This window comes from Panthera onca, chromosome C1 (assembly GCF_046562875.1).
Source record: "Panthera onca isolate mPanOnc1 chromosome C1, mPanOnc1 haplotype 2, whole genome shotgun sequence".
Taxonomy (NCBI): domain Eukaryota; kingdom Metazoa; phylum Chordata; class Mammalia; order Carnivora; family Felidae; genus Panthera; species Panthera onca.
The window spans coordinates 98,026,789-98,043,409 of record NC_138346.1 but is presented as its reverse complement, the minus strand read 5'-3'; the positions used below and the strand labels follow the sequence as shown (position 1 = coordinate 98,043,409).

The 16,621-nt window shown below is 34.5% G+C and overlaps 1 protein-coding gene across 1 annotated transcript in view; it reads left to right on the top strand.

The window, feature by feature from the left end:
- The window catches only part of SLC35F5 (solute carrier family 35 member F5), a 36,657-nt gene extending 20,289 nt beyond the window's left edge, over positions 1-16,368 (top strand). Inside the window, exons 11-16 of the mRNA XM_060622503.3 lie at positions 592-696; positions 3,844-4,003; positions 8,409-8,499; positions 12,534-12,688; positions 13,204-13,297; positions 15,522-16,368. Coding sequence (XP_060478486.1) covers positions 592-696; positions 3,844-4,003; positions 8,409-8,499; positions 12,534-12,688; positions 13,204-13,279 — 587 coding nt within the window. The 3' untranslated portion in view covers positions 13,280-13,297; positions 15,522-16,368. The remainder of the gene's footprint in view (positions 1-591; positions 697-3,843; positions 4,004-8,408; positions 8,500-12,533; positions 12,689-13,203; positions 13,298-15,521) is intronic.
- Positions 16,369-16,621: the final 253 nt, after the last annotated feature.

The window sequence follows — 16,621 nt, the reverse complement described above, 5'->3', positions numbered from 1 at the left end:
AGAAAACATTAAAAAGTATGTTTGTACTTTTCAAGTTCTTGACTTTAATCATTACCTAGACTTACAAAATAAAAACACTAGAGAATAAAATAATATTACATTTAACCATGTAAATATTAAATTGTCTAAAATAGAAGACCAGGAGGATGGAAATTCAGTGGAGTAGGAGGAGGATGCTTTGTGGCAGACGTGGGACTTGAACAGGGCCTTGAAGATGGTAGTACAATATATACTAAAGATGATACATGACAGTGGGGAGGACTGTATAAGCAATGGCTTAACCATATTACACCAGACAGTGTCAGGTGTCAAACTGAAGTAGCATTTCAAAATTAAAAAAACAAATAGTTACTTCCATGGTTTTAACATTATGTGTGTTTGTATAGATCATTGGATGTTTGCACATGTGTTTGTTCACTCTTTAAACTGCTTCCTGAACTCCTGGAGGACATGGAGGGGGTGGGCTATACTTTATCTTTTCATATTTGTGTACTTCTTGAAATAGTATCTGACACCGTATTAGATTTTAAATAAGTGTGTGTTGAATGAATTAATGAAAAATGCATGAACTCATTATGTTGATTTTTACAGGTTCCATTTGGTCTCTTGTTGGAGCCATGCTCTATGCTGTCTATATTGTTATGATTAAGAGAAAAGTAGACAGAGAAGATAAGTTGGATATTCCAATGTTCTTTGGTAAGAATATGTTTAACCTGTGAGGCTATTTACTCTGAATGATTAGCTTAGGGTTTTGTTTTAGAGGGAATAAGGAAGCCTTTCTCTTTTCCTCCATATGATTCTTTAAAACCATCAGATTTTAAGGCTCATGAAGTCCAGTCTCAGTGTTTTTCTCATACCTTGCCCTGCATAACTGTGTACCTCTGACAGAAGGCCAGTTTCCTCAGTGTGAAGTAAAGAAAGAAATTCTTCCTAATGCCTTTTTTGCATTCATGTTTCAGCCTGTGAATCAGATATTTTCCTCATTGATAGGAAAGAATTATGCTATTACAAGCATGTGAGAGAATACCTGTTGTATTACACATTTTACCATTTTTGACTTTTTAGAAGCAAAGAATACTATTCTAGTCTATGTACTTTTCATTAAAACTCATGGGACACTTAAAGGCTTTCCATCTGCTCTTTAAGATATAGGCTTTTTTATGACATAGATTTTTCAAATTACCAAAATGTAGTTTCTGGAATCAGTTCTTAATTTTTGTAAATAAAATACTGAATATGAGAACTTATAAATTCTCATTTGCCTGATATCAGCTGAGTAAAATAGTTGTGTTATCTGTCAGATATCTGTAGATATCTTCTAAAAGATATCTGAATATCAGTAGATTAAAAAAAGCCTGGATGAAAGTTCAAAGTACAGCTTATGGGGAATTAGGAGACCAGGAATATAGTTGTTATAATTTCATTTATTTCATACTCATCTGAGAAATAAGGAGATTGGACAGATGAGTAGCTTTCGAAATGATTTGCAGAGGATCCTGGGATGGGTGGGAGGAGGTGGAGTTGCATGTATGGTTCTGGTTCTTAGAGCCCTTTGTTGCTTCAGCTGGAACAGCTCTGTTTTCTTGGGCTTTTGCATTATAATTTGATTTGTAGAAAATATTTTTCTGCTAAGAAATGTTTGAATATCTTCACCTAAAGTTTAACAGAAACAAAACATTTGGAAAGCTACCAGACCAGGTGATCACTCAAGTTTAAGTATGGAATTCAATAAATATGCCTTAAATATGAAGGTAACTTTAATAATGTCTTATTTTAGGGTCATAGAAAATTCCACCTGGAATGGAATGAAATGCTAATATTTTCTGAGTGTGTGTTTTTTTTTAAGATTGGCAATTTTCAGGAAAAATTGTTTAATTTATTCTTATTACATACAGACAAAAAAATCATATGTGATTTTTATATATCATATATGACATGATCTATAACACAATATTGATTTGATCTGGGCTTTATAATAGGCAGGACCAGAAAGAAGTTAGGATTGGGTTGTGGAGGGTTCTTTGGGGATGGAGATGTGAGCAGAGCATAACAGGGAACAGTGAGTGGATCTGTGCGATTGTGCTGGAAAGCCCACTTTAGGGAAGAACAGGAGGGTATACAGGCCAGATTCTGGAGGGTGGAAGCAATTGGGACCTTTGTTTTTAGGTTCAGAGGTTGGTAATACATGTGGGATTCCATAGACTTGATAGTCCAGGGACAGCAAAGTAGATTCGGTTTTTGATGATGCCAAATTTCGGTGTTTTGATTATGACAACTTCTTAATGTTGTGTAAGCTTTTCAGATCATGAGTCCCTTCTGTATGTGTGTCATTTTGTTTGTTTTTATTTTTATCACTAGATGTCTTAAATTGGGTATTCTAAAAGCAGGATATGAGACAGGAATTTCTTATGGGTGATTATTGAGGGGATGCTCTGCAGGGAAACCTGACAAGGGAGTAAGAAAAGCAGGATAGAGTAGGGGAAAGAACTGTTATGGTCTCAGTATAATTGAGGTTTGGCCCAGTTCATGGCATGTTGGGGCAGGAGATGGAGGGGGAAAGGAGCCGGTAATGTCTAGGTACTCCTCACAGACGTCCTCACAGACAGTAGGATTTCAGCCATGAGAGGAGCCTTGTGCATCCTCTATGGGTTAGTTGTGGGATGCAGACGGTGTGGTGATCACTTCTTGGGAAAATTTGGCTTGTTTGCTCTCCGAGACCATTCTTCAGAGGAGGCAGGTAACTGTGAATCTTTAGGAGCAGATAGAGACTAGGTGCTCCAGTCCTGTAAAGATTTAACTAGGCATCCGAAATACTAGCCTATTATTTAGCAACAAATATGAAATATATATTTACTATAACTTAACTTTGAAGAAAGCTCTATAGTTATCTAATGAATCTCATAGTGGATCTGCAATGTTAAACTGTATAGAAAGTGCGATAAAAATTACTATAAAATTGTAATTTTTTTCTTTACAGTCTTTGTATTCATAGGGACTCATAAACTTGCATTTCTATAATAACAATAATAGCTCACCTTTTACTAACTTTTTACTTTATGCTAGTACTATGCTGTATTTTGTAAGTGTTAATCTAATTCTCCCACTAACCTATTTAGATATGATTTTACACTCATGGATTGGAAAACTGAGGCTTCAAAGAGGTTCTGCATCTTGCACAAAGTTTACACTACTAGTGAATGGTAGAGCTGGGATTGGAACCCAGAGCAATTAGACTGCAGAGCACATACAGTCAACCACTAAATGTTACAGCCTTCCTTTATGAGTAGTCAGTCTGTCCTTAGTTCATATGTTGAGTAGCTATTTATGTAGGTATGTTCTCTCACCAACTAGTTTATAGGCTCCTGGAAGGCAAGAACCAAGAATGTATTGTTTTGGAAACTTCCTTCATTATTCCGAGCATGCCACAGGTGTTTTATACATAAATATGAGGAATCAGGGAGCAGCCATCAACTTCCTCATAATTTAGGCTGAATATCCATATACACACCATATACCAATTGTTTCTTTAAGTTTGAAGACACTAAATTATTGGTAGCTAAGGTTAGCAACCTTTCTTTCTGAATTAAGTAGTTTATTCCATAGGAATTGCTCCATGCAGTGAATAGTTGAACCTTGAAGATTCAGTGATCACCAGCTGCTAGTGTAGTTTTTTCTGGTGTTGAGTTGTCCATAGATATGAACCAAAGAAACACAAGTTCCAGTTAAGAAAACCAGTTAGAACTCTTTGTGTAAAATATAATGTTCTCTAATTATAGAGTTATAAGTTTGAAAATTTTAAATAAATCACAATTACTAACTTTTGTCTCTTTTATACATATTTAGGTTTTGTAGGTCTGTTTAATCTGCTGCTCTTATGGCCAGGTTTCTTTTTACTTCATTATACTGGATTTGAGGACTTTGAGTTTCCCAATAAAGTAGTATTAATGTGCATTATCATTAATGGCCTTATTGGAACGGTTCTCTCAGAGTTCCTGTGGTTGTGGTATGTACTATTTATTACACTATCATTTATTAGTTACCAGTTTATGGACTTTGGGATAGATTAAGTATTTTATATTTCTTCTGTCTTTTGATGGTTCCTCCTGTGCACCTTCCCACCCCGCACACTTCACAATTTAATAAAGTAACTCTACTAGAGCAAGAACTTTGTCTTTTAACTTCTGTGCACCCATTGTGTAGAGTATTACCTTGCACATAGAATGAGCTCAACAAATATTTGTTGAATAAATTTCTGATGAACATAAATGATCTACATTTGTAAAAGTGTTTTAAAGGTAGAATGTTAATATAAATGAAAGGTGCCATTACCTAATGGACATCTAAACTTACGAGGTTTATATTCTAAATATGAATAACATGAGTTCTGAGTGAGAATCTAGGGAGCTTTGCTTATTTAGGAGACTTTGGAATGTCTGGTTGTTCATAGATGCTTTTTGTTTTTTTATTCTTAGGGCTTTTCGTGTAAGTGAGCCAGATGTGTAACCCTAAACCTCAATTAACTTGGAATGATAATATGCTTTGAAATGTTATAATACCAAGTATGTTGATATGTCATAATGATCCTAAAATAGTTTGAAGACAATATTATGTGTGGTGTTTAAGAAATCTTTCAGATATAGAGCTTGATACTTAGTCCTGTTTCCATCTAATAGGAACTGAAAAAAAAAACAACAACAACAACAACACAAATTGTACCTAAACTCCTAAAAGGAATTTTTTATTATATGCTAGTTAAGACTACTAACTAGTTTTCCCTTGCAAAAGACTACAACAAAAGTAGCCTTTTCCATGGATTTCCTTAATGCTTTGCCTGTACTTTCCCCCTTCCTCAATTAAGGAAATTTCTCTGTTTTCTTGATAGTCTCCCACACTCCCTTTCATTTGTAGTACTGAAAGATTAACTTTCATTTGTAGTAATTTATGTATTTAAATTCCTTTGCTGATCTAAAACTCTTTGATATCAGAATCCATTTACTCATTCATTCTTCCATCTTTCATTGCATGTATTTTAGGTGCGCATCAAAGAGAGTTATGTATTTTATTTCCTAGATTATATATCATATATTCTCTTTCATCCTATTCTTTTCTATCAGTTTTGGTATTTCTTTTGTCTCATTTCTCTTGCCTCTCTCTACTCTTGGGTCTGGACAGGTAGAATTACTTACTCTGGTAGAGTTTTGGTTGAACTCAGTTGAGTCGTGAAGAATTGTTGATCTTCAGCCATTTTTTACTGCAATTTAAATAATTATGTGTACTTAACTATATTTCAATACAAGTTCATGTTTTCTAGTTCTTTAAGTTTAGTTTAAGTTAGAAAATTTCAAAGCAAATGAATATATTTCAAAGCAATAATTAGATTTTTCTTTGGGTGTTGGCTAGAGAAAGCGTTTAGTATGATGCTTATTACATTAAGACTCATAGTAAACATGGACTGTGCCACCTGTAAGTATTAAAATGCTCATTCTTTATTGAGAGCTTTATTTTTAATAAACATATACAATAGAGTTTTATTATGTTTAGCAGAATTTGATGTAGGTTCTGGAGGATGATCAAGCATGACATGTAATTTCTCTATGTGAGTTTTTTAGTTGCTCCCTTGGAGAAACTTTACATTTAAATAAATAATAACATGTTTTGAAATTTTTTTAATATAACTTTTTTAGAATGAAAAGAGTAATTCATGCAAAGGTATACAAAAGGGTGTACAATGAAAAGGAAATCCTATTATCTCTTTTTCACTCCAAATCTCCATTCCTTTCTTTCATAGACAACCACTGTTAACTACTAAGCCTTCTACAAATTTTTCTGTACATGCAGAAGGGTGTGTCAGTCTCCTAATTACCACCCCCCACTCCAACAAATTGTTTTATTTTTAAGACACAAATGGGAGCATACTATAGATAGTGTTCTGTACTTTGGTTTTTTTTCACAGATTATCTTATAAGTCTTCACATATCAGCACTTGGGTTCAGTTCATTTTTTAAAGCCTGTGTATAGTTCTAATACATTATGTTTCAATCCATTATGTAACATAATAAGTAGAATATAATGTATGTTACTGGTTCCTTATTGAGAGGCATTTTAAGTTTCCATTCCTTTACTTTGTAAATAAAATAGCGTTGAATATTCTCCTATATGTCTTTGGGTATATATGTAAGCATTCTATAGGATAAATATCTGTAAGTGGAAAAGACTGAGTCAATTATAGGGACTTTAGATTTTGATAGAGAATTGCAATGTCATTCTCCACAGAGGAAACACAACTTATATTCCCAGCTGTGTATATGTGAGTATTGATATATGAATATATGAGTATTGTTGAATAGTTAAACTATACAAAGTCATATATTATGATAAAAGCTATATTTATCCTTACCTAGAATGGATTTTTCAGGATCTCAAGAAGGTTTATTTTTCAGATACACTCTAATACTTGAGTGTTTAGAGTACTAATGATAACAACTCAGTAGCAGCAAACCAGTCAGTGAAGAAACAAACATATCCCTTATACTCTGGGTGTTCTTGGCAACAAAACAAGTATAAGAAACATGTCTCTCTATATTTTACCTTTTTTTAAATTATAAGAAAATAGACATTTCTCAGAAGTCATAATTTGCATGTATAATGATTCCCTTCTTTGGGAGAAGCAGGGTTATTGTATGTTTAACTGTAAATGGAACAGTAAACTTCAGTGTACATAATCAAGGGCTGAGTAGTAAACTACAGATTTAAAAGTATGGTTGTGAACTTTTTTTTGTAAATTAAAGATGTGTTCTTGTCCCTCATTGTTTATTTTTTAAAAATTGAGGTGTACTGTAAAGCGCATATACTGTACCATTTGTATTAGATGTTGAATGGTAGCACCTAGTTCTCTGTCTCAGCATTTCCCAGAGTGTGCCCCTGAAATGATAAAAGATGATAAAAGGATTCAACCATCAGCCAAATTAGGAAAAGGCAGTATAAGTCAAATAGTTTTCTTTTTCTATATTTATTTTGAGAGAGAGAGCATGCACATGCAAGCACAGGCGGTGGAGGGTCAGTGGAAGACAGAGAGAATCCTAAGCAGGCTCTGTGCTCTGTGCTAAGCTTGATCTCATGACAGTGAGATCATGACATCAGCTGAAATCAAGATTCAGATGTTTAACCAACTTAGCCACCCAGGCACCCCAAATAGTTTCCTTTTTAATACTTCATCTCAGACTCTTTATGATAGTACTTTGTGTTACAAATCTCTAAGTACATATGCTGCATTAAAAAAGAAAAAATTGACCTCCTGAACTGTCTTTTCACAGAGCAGCTAGCTCATAAGTAGTGGGAACCACTAGTACTTGAGTTCTCTTTCCTGCATTAAGAACTAATGGTATAGCCTCTAGTGAATATGTTGAGTGACACTTTATCAAGATAGCCTCTTCTATTGCAGGATAGCATTATTAATACTAACATATACTGAGCTAGAATTTACTAACCTAGAATTTCCATGGGTCTGTAAGTCACAATTACATGCATTACAGTTTTATCTTGGCTTGTAATTTCTTTTTTTTTTCTTTTTTTCTTTTTTAAAGTAACCTCTGCCTGCAATGTGGGGCTCAAACTCATGACCCTGAGATCAAGAATCTCATGTTCTACTGACTGAGCCAGCCAGGCGCTCCGTTTTCTTTTCATACAAATTATTAGTCTGTATAAATGGCTTATCTATTTGGTATAATGCTTTCTTTCATTTTTTTTTTTTCTTTCAACTAAACAAAATCATGTGCAGATTGCTATTTCAAAATTTGATACCAACATTGGTAGTTCAAGGGGAAAATAAAGTGAAGAGCTTAAGTTTGGTTAGGACATTTGCTAGAAAAATGGAAAGCAATAAGGAAGTACATTAAAAAATAACCAGTCCTTTTCAATGCTGAGCCAAACCAAAAGAACAACACAGGTCAGAAGACTATTTTAGTTTTCATGAGGGTGAGATATTTTTGGTTTGGTGAAAGACTCACGTGTTGGCTTATCACTTTCTTAGAAGTCTGTGGTGTGAAGTGTTGTCCTGCAGTTTAATAAAGCTGTTTCCTTTGTTAGCTAAGTATTGTCATTACAAAACTATGAGAACTCTTTCAGCAATTTTATTAAAAATGTTAATGAAATAGAAGCTATGCATCCAAATTGAATAATATCTGTAAGCAGATCTGGAAAATGCCATAAAGTACTTTGAAAGTTTTATTCTTACGTATTTGGATTTTTAGTATTTGAAGGTAAACTTTAAGAATCTTTCTAGTTGCTTTATTGTGTCTGAGTCTGTCCTAAGCTTTTGTTTTTGCTCCTGATCTCTCATGTCCATATTTCGTTTGGTTGTTTTACTTTTCTAATATGGAAACATGTATTTTCTTATTTTTCCTTTTTAGGGGCTGCTTTCTTACCTCATCGTTGATAGGCACACTTGCACTAAGCCTTACAATACCTCTGTCCATAATAGCTGACATGTGTATGCGAAAGGTAAGACACACTATTTATTAGATATTTTAGATGTAGTTTTAAAACAGAGACAGTGAAAGTTAGGGCACATGATTAAATGTCCCAAGGTGCTTTACTACATAGAGATATATAAAAAGTACCAAAGAAATGGATAATCTCTTGCATTTTTAGCTTTTCAATTTTTTTTTTCTTAATTTCTTAGTGAAGAACAAACAGTATCTTTATATGTAGTTCTCCAGTTTTATAGCTGATTATTGCATGTTTTCTTTGGTAAGTCAGTGGTATAGAATAGAAAATGGGATATATCTTATTATATAATTAGTGGTGTTTTGATTTCTAAGATAAATTCCAAAGTTTCTTTAATAGTGTGATACTATTATCAGTCTGAGCAACAGGAATAATGTTTCTCAGCAAATGCTCATTTCTGTCTGGTTCAGGAGGGGCAAGTGCTCTGTTCCTCTTCTGTGATGTCCTGGTCTGGATGCAGGGACCTTTACGATGAACATTGGCAATGATAACATCACAGAAAAGAGAATACCTTGTAACAGCCCGAAGGGAGGAGTTTCTTTAGTGCTTTTGGGGGTAAGGGGGAGAAAGGCATGCCATATATATTCAACTAAAAGATGTAGTGTAGTCATTTATCAGTTCAGTGTTTGTAAAACTTTGAACTCCAGGTATTAAGTAACAAAATTGCGTGTGTGTGTGTGTGTGTGTGTGTGTGTGTGTGTGTGTGTGTGGTTTGGTTTAATACAATTTGAAGAGGGAATACTTGAAAGCCCTAAGGCTTATAATGTGTAGAAATTATAATCAAAGTTTTAAAGATATTTTTTTTTAGATCTTTGTGCAGTTTTTAGGATAAAGGCAAAATACTCTCAGTGATATGTATTTTCTTTATTTAAAAAACGGTTCTGTTGCTGATACTTTGTTTCATGGCTCAGTAAATTCTTGCTTATTTGTCATGGTTATTAACAGAGTTTCACCTTAATTTAGGTTATCTTCTATATCATGCATTTTCAAAGAGCAAGAATATTGTAACATATACATAACACTAAAGTTATACATCATTAGATTCTTTATAGGTTTAAATAATATCCAGGTCCTTCCACATCTCAGGATCTTGAATATCAACCAAAATTGCTCTAGTGAAACTAGGGGAGTGCTGTATAAGAGGATTTTGGTAGACTACTATGTAAATGAGCTTTTCTGTACTGATATTTTGAAAATATCAGCTTTTGCTGATTTGAAAAATAAAAATTGAAGGTTAATTTTAGGATTTTTAAAACACTGTCACAGGGGATCTAATTTTATTTAATGAGTATGTAATTTATGGATTCAGATATTTTAAGATGAGGGCAAAACATAAGGAAAATGAAGATAAATGATTGATTGATTAGAAAAACATAACCAGTCTTTTCTCGATTGTCTTCACATCTCGAATTGGGTAGCCAGTTAAATGAGTTGGCTGGGCCTCCAGTGAGAATCAAGGGTAGGAAGATACTTTCTAGAAAAAGTGGCAGGGTGTCCCAGAACTGTAATAGAAACAGGAGAACTCTACTTTCATGTTTTGTTTTTTTTTTTTTAATTCTAATAAGCAACTATTTATAGTTTCTGAAATTTCAGCATTTATCAATATTTTTTATTGTGCTTAAAATAAATTATTTAAACCTATTTATAATTGATATTTTGTATGATAGGAAGCATCTCTGCTAGTATTCACATTTATATCCAGATATGGTCAGGTTTAGACAGTAATGTAGACAATTTTTTGTCATTGTCTTCATTTTATTTTATTTATTTTTAATTTTTTAATGTTGTTATTTATTTTTGAGAGAGAGAGAGGGCAAGCAGGGGAGGAGCAGAGAGAGAGGGAAACACAGAATCCTAAGCAGGCTTCAGGCTCTGAGCTGTCAGCACAGAGCCCAACGTGGGGCTTGAACTCACAAACCACGAGATCATGACCTGAGCCGAAGTTGGACACTCAACTGACTTGAGTCACCCGGGCACCCCTCAGTGTCTTCATTTTAAAATGCTGTCTTCATAGCTTGTTGGAAATAAAATCAGAACTTTTTTATTATGTGGCAACACATAAATAACTGCATTGTTACAGGTGAACTTTGCTTTTAAAGGTCAAGTAGGGTTCTACCCACCTTTACAAAGTTTACTTTTACTCAGTTGTAAAATAGGGTTTTAGCTGAATATTCATGAAATCACTCTTATCTACTATATCTATATCTTTAACTTTCATTAGTCATAAGTTTTCATATTTTTTCTGGTCTTGGGTCATTTAAATATGTCATGGCTTTTCTAGATTATTAATATTCTGGCAAATATTCCAAGAATATGTTTTGCCAAAAATTTGATAGCATTGTGAAGGCTTTTTAGTATCTCTTACTGACTGCTCTTTCCTGGGTATTCTTAGGCTCACAGCCTGTGTGTGTATCTGCAAGCAGGACATGCATATTAAAAGTTGTCAGTGATTATTCTTGCATTATGCATTGTGAGTCCTTCATAAAAAATATTCTCACAAAACCCCTTTGCTCTAATGGTGCTGTGAACTGGAGTAGTATATGTTTCCCACCAGAGGGAGTCTTGTTTATGATTCTAAACTGCACTTTTTTTTTTTTTAATACTTACAGAGAACAAGCACAGTTTTTCTTATTTTAAAGATAGGAGTTACTATTTTCATCAGTATGTTGAAAGCAAATCACACCACTGGGTTGCAGCTGAGTCTCAATCAGTGCAGCCTTCTTTGACAATTGGTTTTGATTCTTAGTTGAATCTAGATGGTAGAGGTAAACTAATGAAGGGAAAGATTTTTCTTCACTTTATGGCATCTCATTATCTTCAATTTTCTTGACAACCCTGATAAAATGATGGATTGGAGGCTCAACCTTGATGATATCTGATGGGCTTTTCACCCCTGAGGCCCTGCTTGCTGCTGTCTTCTCTGGCTCACGTTTCTTAGTAAAAGTGTTCTTGTTTGTTGTCTTTAGTGTACTTAAGCCATGATTTCGTTTTGGAATTTTTTTCATTTGTTACTACATAATCAAATTATTTTAAGAGTAAGCAGGAGAATTTGTTGCAAATTTTTAAAAAAAATTTTTTAATGTTTATTTATTTTGAGAGAGAGACTGAGAGTGAGCAGCAGAGGGACAGAGAGAGAGGGAGACATAGAATCCAAAACAGGCTACAGGCTCTGAGCTGTTAGCACAGAGCTCAACGTGGGGCTCGAACCCACGAACTGTGAGATGATGACCTGAGCAGAAGTCGGACGCTTAACTGACAGAGCCACCCAGGTGCCCCTGTTGCAAACTGTTAATTAAAGGTTTGCACAAGTTGCACTTAAGGGTTTTTGGTGCTGTCTTTGGGAAGGAATGGTAACATAGCACAATGTATCACAACATATTATAGCATAGTTTTTTAAAATGTGAGTTTTTGGAGCACCTGGCTGGCTCGGTTGAGTGTCTAACTCTTGATTTCAGCTCAGGTCATGATCCCAGTGTCATGGGATTGATCCCCCATGTCAGGTTCCACACTGAACCTGGATTCTCTTTCTCCCTGTGCCACTCAACCCTGCTTGTGCTCGCTCGCTCTCTCTCTCTCTCTCTCCATCTGTAAAATAAAAAAGTAAAAATAAAAATGTGAGTTTTTGAAGGTGACTTCAAAACTGAAGGGAGGATCTACTTGAGGATCGGCAGTAATCAGTACAGGAAAAAAATGGGCAATGTGTTGTAGAAGACAAAGCTAAATGGTTCGTAATTCTGCTCTCAGATGTGCTATGCCTAATACAGGAAAAGCATGCCTTCTGGCTTTCCTAGGCCATTTTCCAAGCAAGACATGTTTTTGTTGGTAATTTAAGCAAGTGGAATCATATGCTGAAGTTCTGAATCCTCATATTTAATAATATACTTAATATATTATTAATGCTAAGTATTATCTTCTTGGGTTTTGACTTATTCCTGCAGATTTTCATAAATGGAAAACTTATTTTAAAGAATAAAGTTGTCTTAATGATAATGGTGGATTGTTTTTATTTTTCTATCTTTTATTTTTAGGTGCAGTTTTCTTGGTTATTTTTTGCAGGCGCGATCCCTGTATTTTTTTCATTTTTTATTGTAACTCTCCTCTGCCATTATAATAATTGGGATCCTGTGATGGTGGGAATCAGAAGAATTTTTGCCTTTATATGCAGAAAACATCGTATTCAGAGGTATATTTGGTTCCAGTATAAGTTTTTGAAAATATAATCCTTGCTAATTAAACTGGAAATCGTATCATGCTGGACTAATTTGTAGACACTTTGTGAAGAATTACTGAAAGATTATAATTTTATATGTACTATGCCACATAAAATTAAAATAAGTTGTTTAGATCCTTTGTGTGGTAAGATAGTTTCTTCACAACTACTTTAAAAAATATTTTGATTTATAGGTAAAACCAAAGTGCTTACTGTTTTGCTGTGATGAATTTAAATGTAGAAAACTTTCATTGGTGTGAACAAAATTTAAATAAAATATGATAACACTGCTCCAAATATCTTTCTTTTTTAAGAGAGAAAGATTTTTACATCCTACTATAAAAAGAACTTGGGGCATGTTGTTGGGAAGTCTTGCCTTAGTCTTAGTGTTGACCTCACAGCTTCAGCCAGTAGAATAGATAATTTTTAAGGGCTCCTTTCCATTCAAAAGCTTTCCTTAACTATTGCCTTAAAAACATTTTTTTAAGGGTTCCAGAAGACAGTGAACAGTGCGAGAGTCTCATTCCTATGCACGGTGTTTCTCAGGAGGACGGAGCTAGTTAGCTGTTGTCTGTAGTCCAGGTTTGTATGTTAGCTAGTATTCGTGCTGAATAAGGTTCTTTATTCCTGTAATCTCAAATACTGTCTAGAGGGTAAGGGAGTCAAACTCTGGACCCATACTGCCTGGGTTCCAATTCTAGCTTCTCTGTGCACTAGCTGTGTGACCTTATACAAGGTTCTTCACCTGTCTGTGCCTCAGTTTTCTTATTTGTGAAGTGGGGTTGTGGTAGTCCCTCCTCTCTCATAAGATTACTGGGAATATTAAATACTTGGTAAGATTTAAAGTGTGCAATAGTGCCTGACTCAAATTAAGTGATCCCAAGTTCAACTATTACTTTTATTCACGCTAAGGATCATAATTTTATTTAATAATACATGTTAGAAAAATGTTTTTCCTCTAGTATAAAAGTAAGAAAAAATATATTAATTTGGTGTATATCCAGTCTTTTCTCTGTATGTCTGTGTGTGTTGTCTACAACTGGCATAGTGTATATCCTGATTCTCTGACTATGCTTTTTCAATTAATGTTTCAAGAACATTTCCCCATTTTTAAAAAATTGTAAGAAATACTATCTTTTATATTTCTGACAAGACAGATGAGTACGTGGTATTTTTATCTTTCACTGCATCAATGCTTGAAATACATCTAACATATATTTTTGGCAGCTATAAAAGTAGTTATGTACTTATTTAGAATGAGAAATCACAGTAAATTACTGAAATTCTGCAGATTCAGGTCCCTTTCTTCTTAAGATAACCTGAGGCAGTTTATATTGAAATGTTTCCTGACTCAGCTGGGCTTCCCCTCCTCACTTAGAACATTTAACAACTCCTGTCAACTCCTTGCACTCAAATTGGCCTTTGAAGGTTAAGTGTCATCATCTTTGTGGCAGATACACCTCTAACCTAGGGCTAAGTGTCTTGGTCTTGTGTTTTCCTTTGGTCATTTTGTATTCCAGCTTTTACTGTTACAATGGTCACCCATGCACATAGTTGAGAGAGTTCGAGTTCTAGTTCTACGAGATTGCTCGTACAGAGCAGCTGCCGCCTGCCCTGCCCACCTGCTTCTGCTCTCCCGCTCTAAGAAGTCAACGTTAAACTCGTCAGTTGTTTTGACCCCCCTCTTCCCCCCCTCCCCCCACCCCACCTCACACACTGTCTTCAAGTACCACACTTATACTTCTGTTTCTTGATTTCTCTGTTTTAGGCATCTTCAGTTGATGTTCCCACTTTGGTAGATGAGGATAGATTACATTCAAGTTTCATCCTCCTCTCTCCCCACCCCACTTGCCTGCTTTTCCACCACCTCCTCATCCCAGTGTACTTATTGTATAATTATGGATAGATTTGTAAGCAGTGTTTGCATGGTCATGGTGATGTAAATGTTACTTTTACCTGAGTCATGGTGGATTGTGCTTGGCATTTCCACAGTCCAGAGACCCTTTGTTACACTTTTAGAGAATACACCTCACATTTTCTCTGGGGATAGAGAAGGGGCACTTGATCAGCTGTAAAAAGTAAGGCAGGACATTTGAATGTCTAACTGCTTTTTCTATAAACCGTGCCAGTCTTTCTGTTTTAGCTGTTTCTTCACTCCTCCTTTTAGAGATACCTGCTTCGCTGTTGTTTTCTAGTCCCTGCTCTTCCCTTTGTCCATGTGACTTTTTCCTTAAGAAAAATCCCTTTATTTTCTTTTTACTGAGGTTTTGGCAGCAAAGTAGAACCAAATATGTTTACTTACCATCTTTAAATTTTAAAAAGTACATATAGTTATTTTTTAAAGCTTTGTAGTGCTGTAACGTATGCACTCTTTCCCTACTGTGTGTGCATTATTCCCATGGTCACACTCATGCCCCCCCACCCCCACCCCAGGCAAGGACTCAGTAAATTTGGGAGTGAGAACTGGATAAGAGGAGATAGTGAAGACGGACCTCGGCAGAGTGTAAGGGAAAGGTGTGGCAGGAGTCTTTGTTGCATCGGGGTAATGGTGGGTATGCCATGAGTCAAACTGTCACCACATGATCTGTAAGCAGTGTTGGCCTTAGACACTGCTGTGGAACTCACTCCCATGTGCTTTTAGTGCTCACCTCCAGTTCCAGTATCCAGTTGTTAAGTGTAATAAACTGTGTTTGTTATATATTTCAATGTTAAGATAATTTGCTTTTTACAGTATAAACTGTAAAAATTAAAGCTATGACAGCTATAATCTAATGATGATTTTGTGTTTGTTTGTTTTTATTTTTAGCTTGATAATGGAACATTATGCAGCGAAGAGACAATCCCTGGCAAGTTTTTGTAGAAAATGTTTCAGTGCCTAGTCTGAAAAATAACAGTTTCAGTTCTTTGGAACTCTAAAATATATTTTCCTCATACCTGTTTTCTTCATTTCATAATGAAGTACTTTGCTATGTAGCTGTGTACATATCACCACAGTTATAGGAAGTTCCAGTCCACAGTCCCGCTAAAAGACCAACCTGCCTTACACATCTCAAGGAATTCAGCTGATGAAATAATTTGAACTAATCAAGGAATAAAATTCTGATGTTCTGGAGACTTTATTTTCACATTATTTGTTAAACACTGGGCTATATTATGAAAATGTTTTCAAGAAATCATTTAAGTATATAGATCAGTGTTTCTTACAGATAAAATGATACAATAAGCTGCCTATAATAGGTATGGATTATACTTTTAAGTTTCGTAGAATATTGCAAATTAACAACACAGAAAAATGTTTAATTTTATGCAAGTGTGTCCATGCAAATTTAGTGGGACTTTAAAGAGAATCAATCTTTGAGAAAAGTCTGGTTCACTCACACTACATATGCTGTATTACCCTTTCATAGCATTAGGTGCCTTGTATTTTAAATCTGTGACAAACTATGACAAATTTTTAAAGGGGAAGTATTATTGTAAAATGAAGAATTATGTATTTCTAAAGGCTGTATTGCTGTAAATTTAATTGATAAAGCTCTGCTTAATTTAGAGTTTTGAAGAAATATTCTCTCTTCAATTAAGACATTTTCATAATGGAATGATTTAAATTGAAGTGATGAAGAGTATTATTGAAATAAAATGTTTATATATATGTACTTGCGTGCTACAGATCTATGAATTGGTTTCTGATTTTTTTTTTCATATATGTGCCAGATTACTCTAGAACTGGATGTCTCTTAAATAATTCTAGTTTTCCGAAATAAATGTTTAATGGTTAAACATTTTACCTTGTTTGTTAAGAAGGTAAAAAAAAAATACTTTAAAAATTCCATTTGAATTTTTCCGCTACCAAGCTTAAGTTAAATATAAAATACTCCTAATTACAACTCTTAAATTTGAGTTTTATAT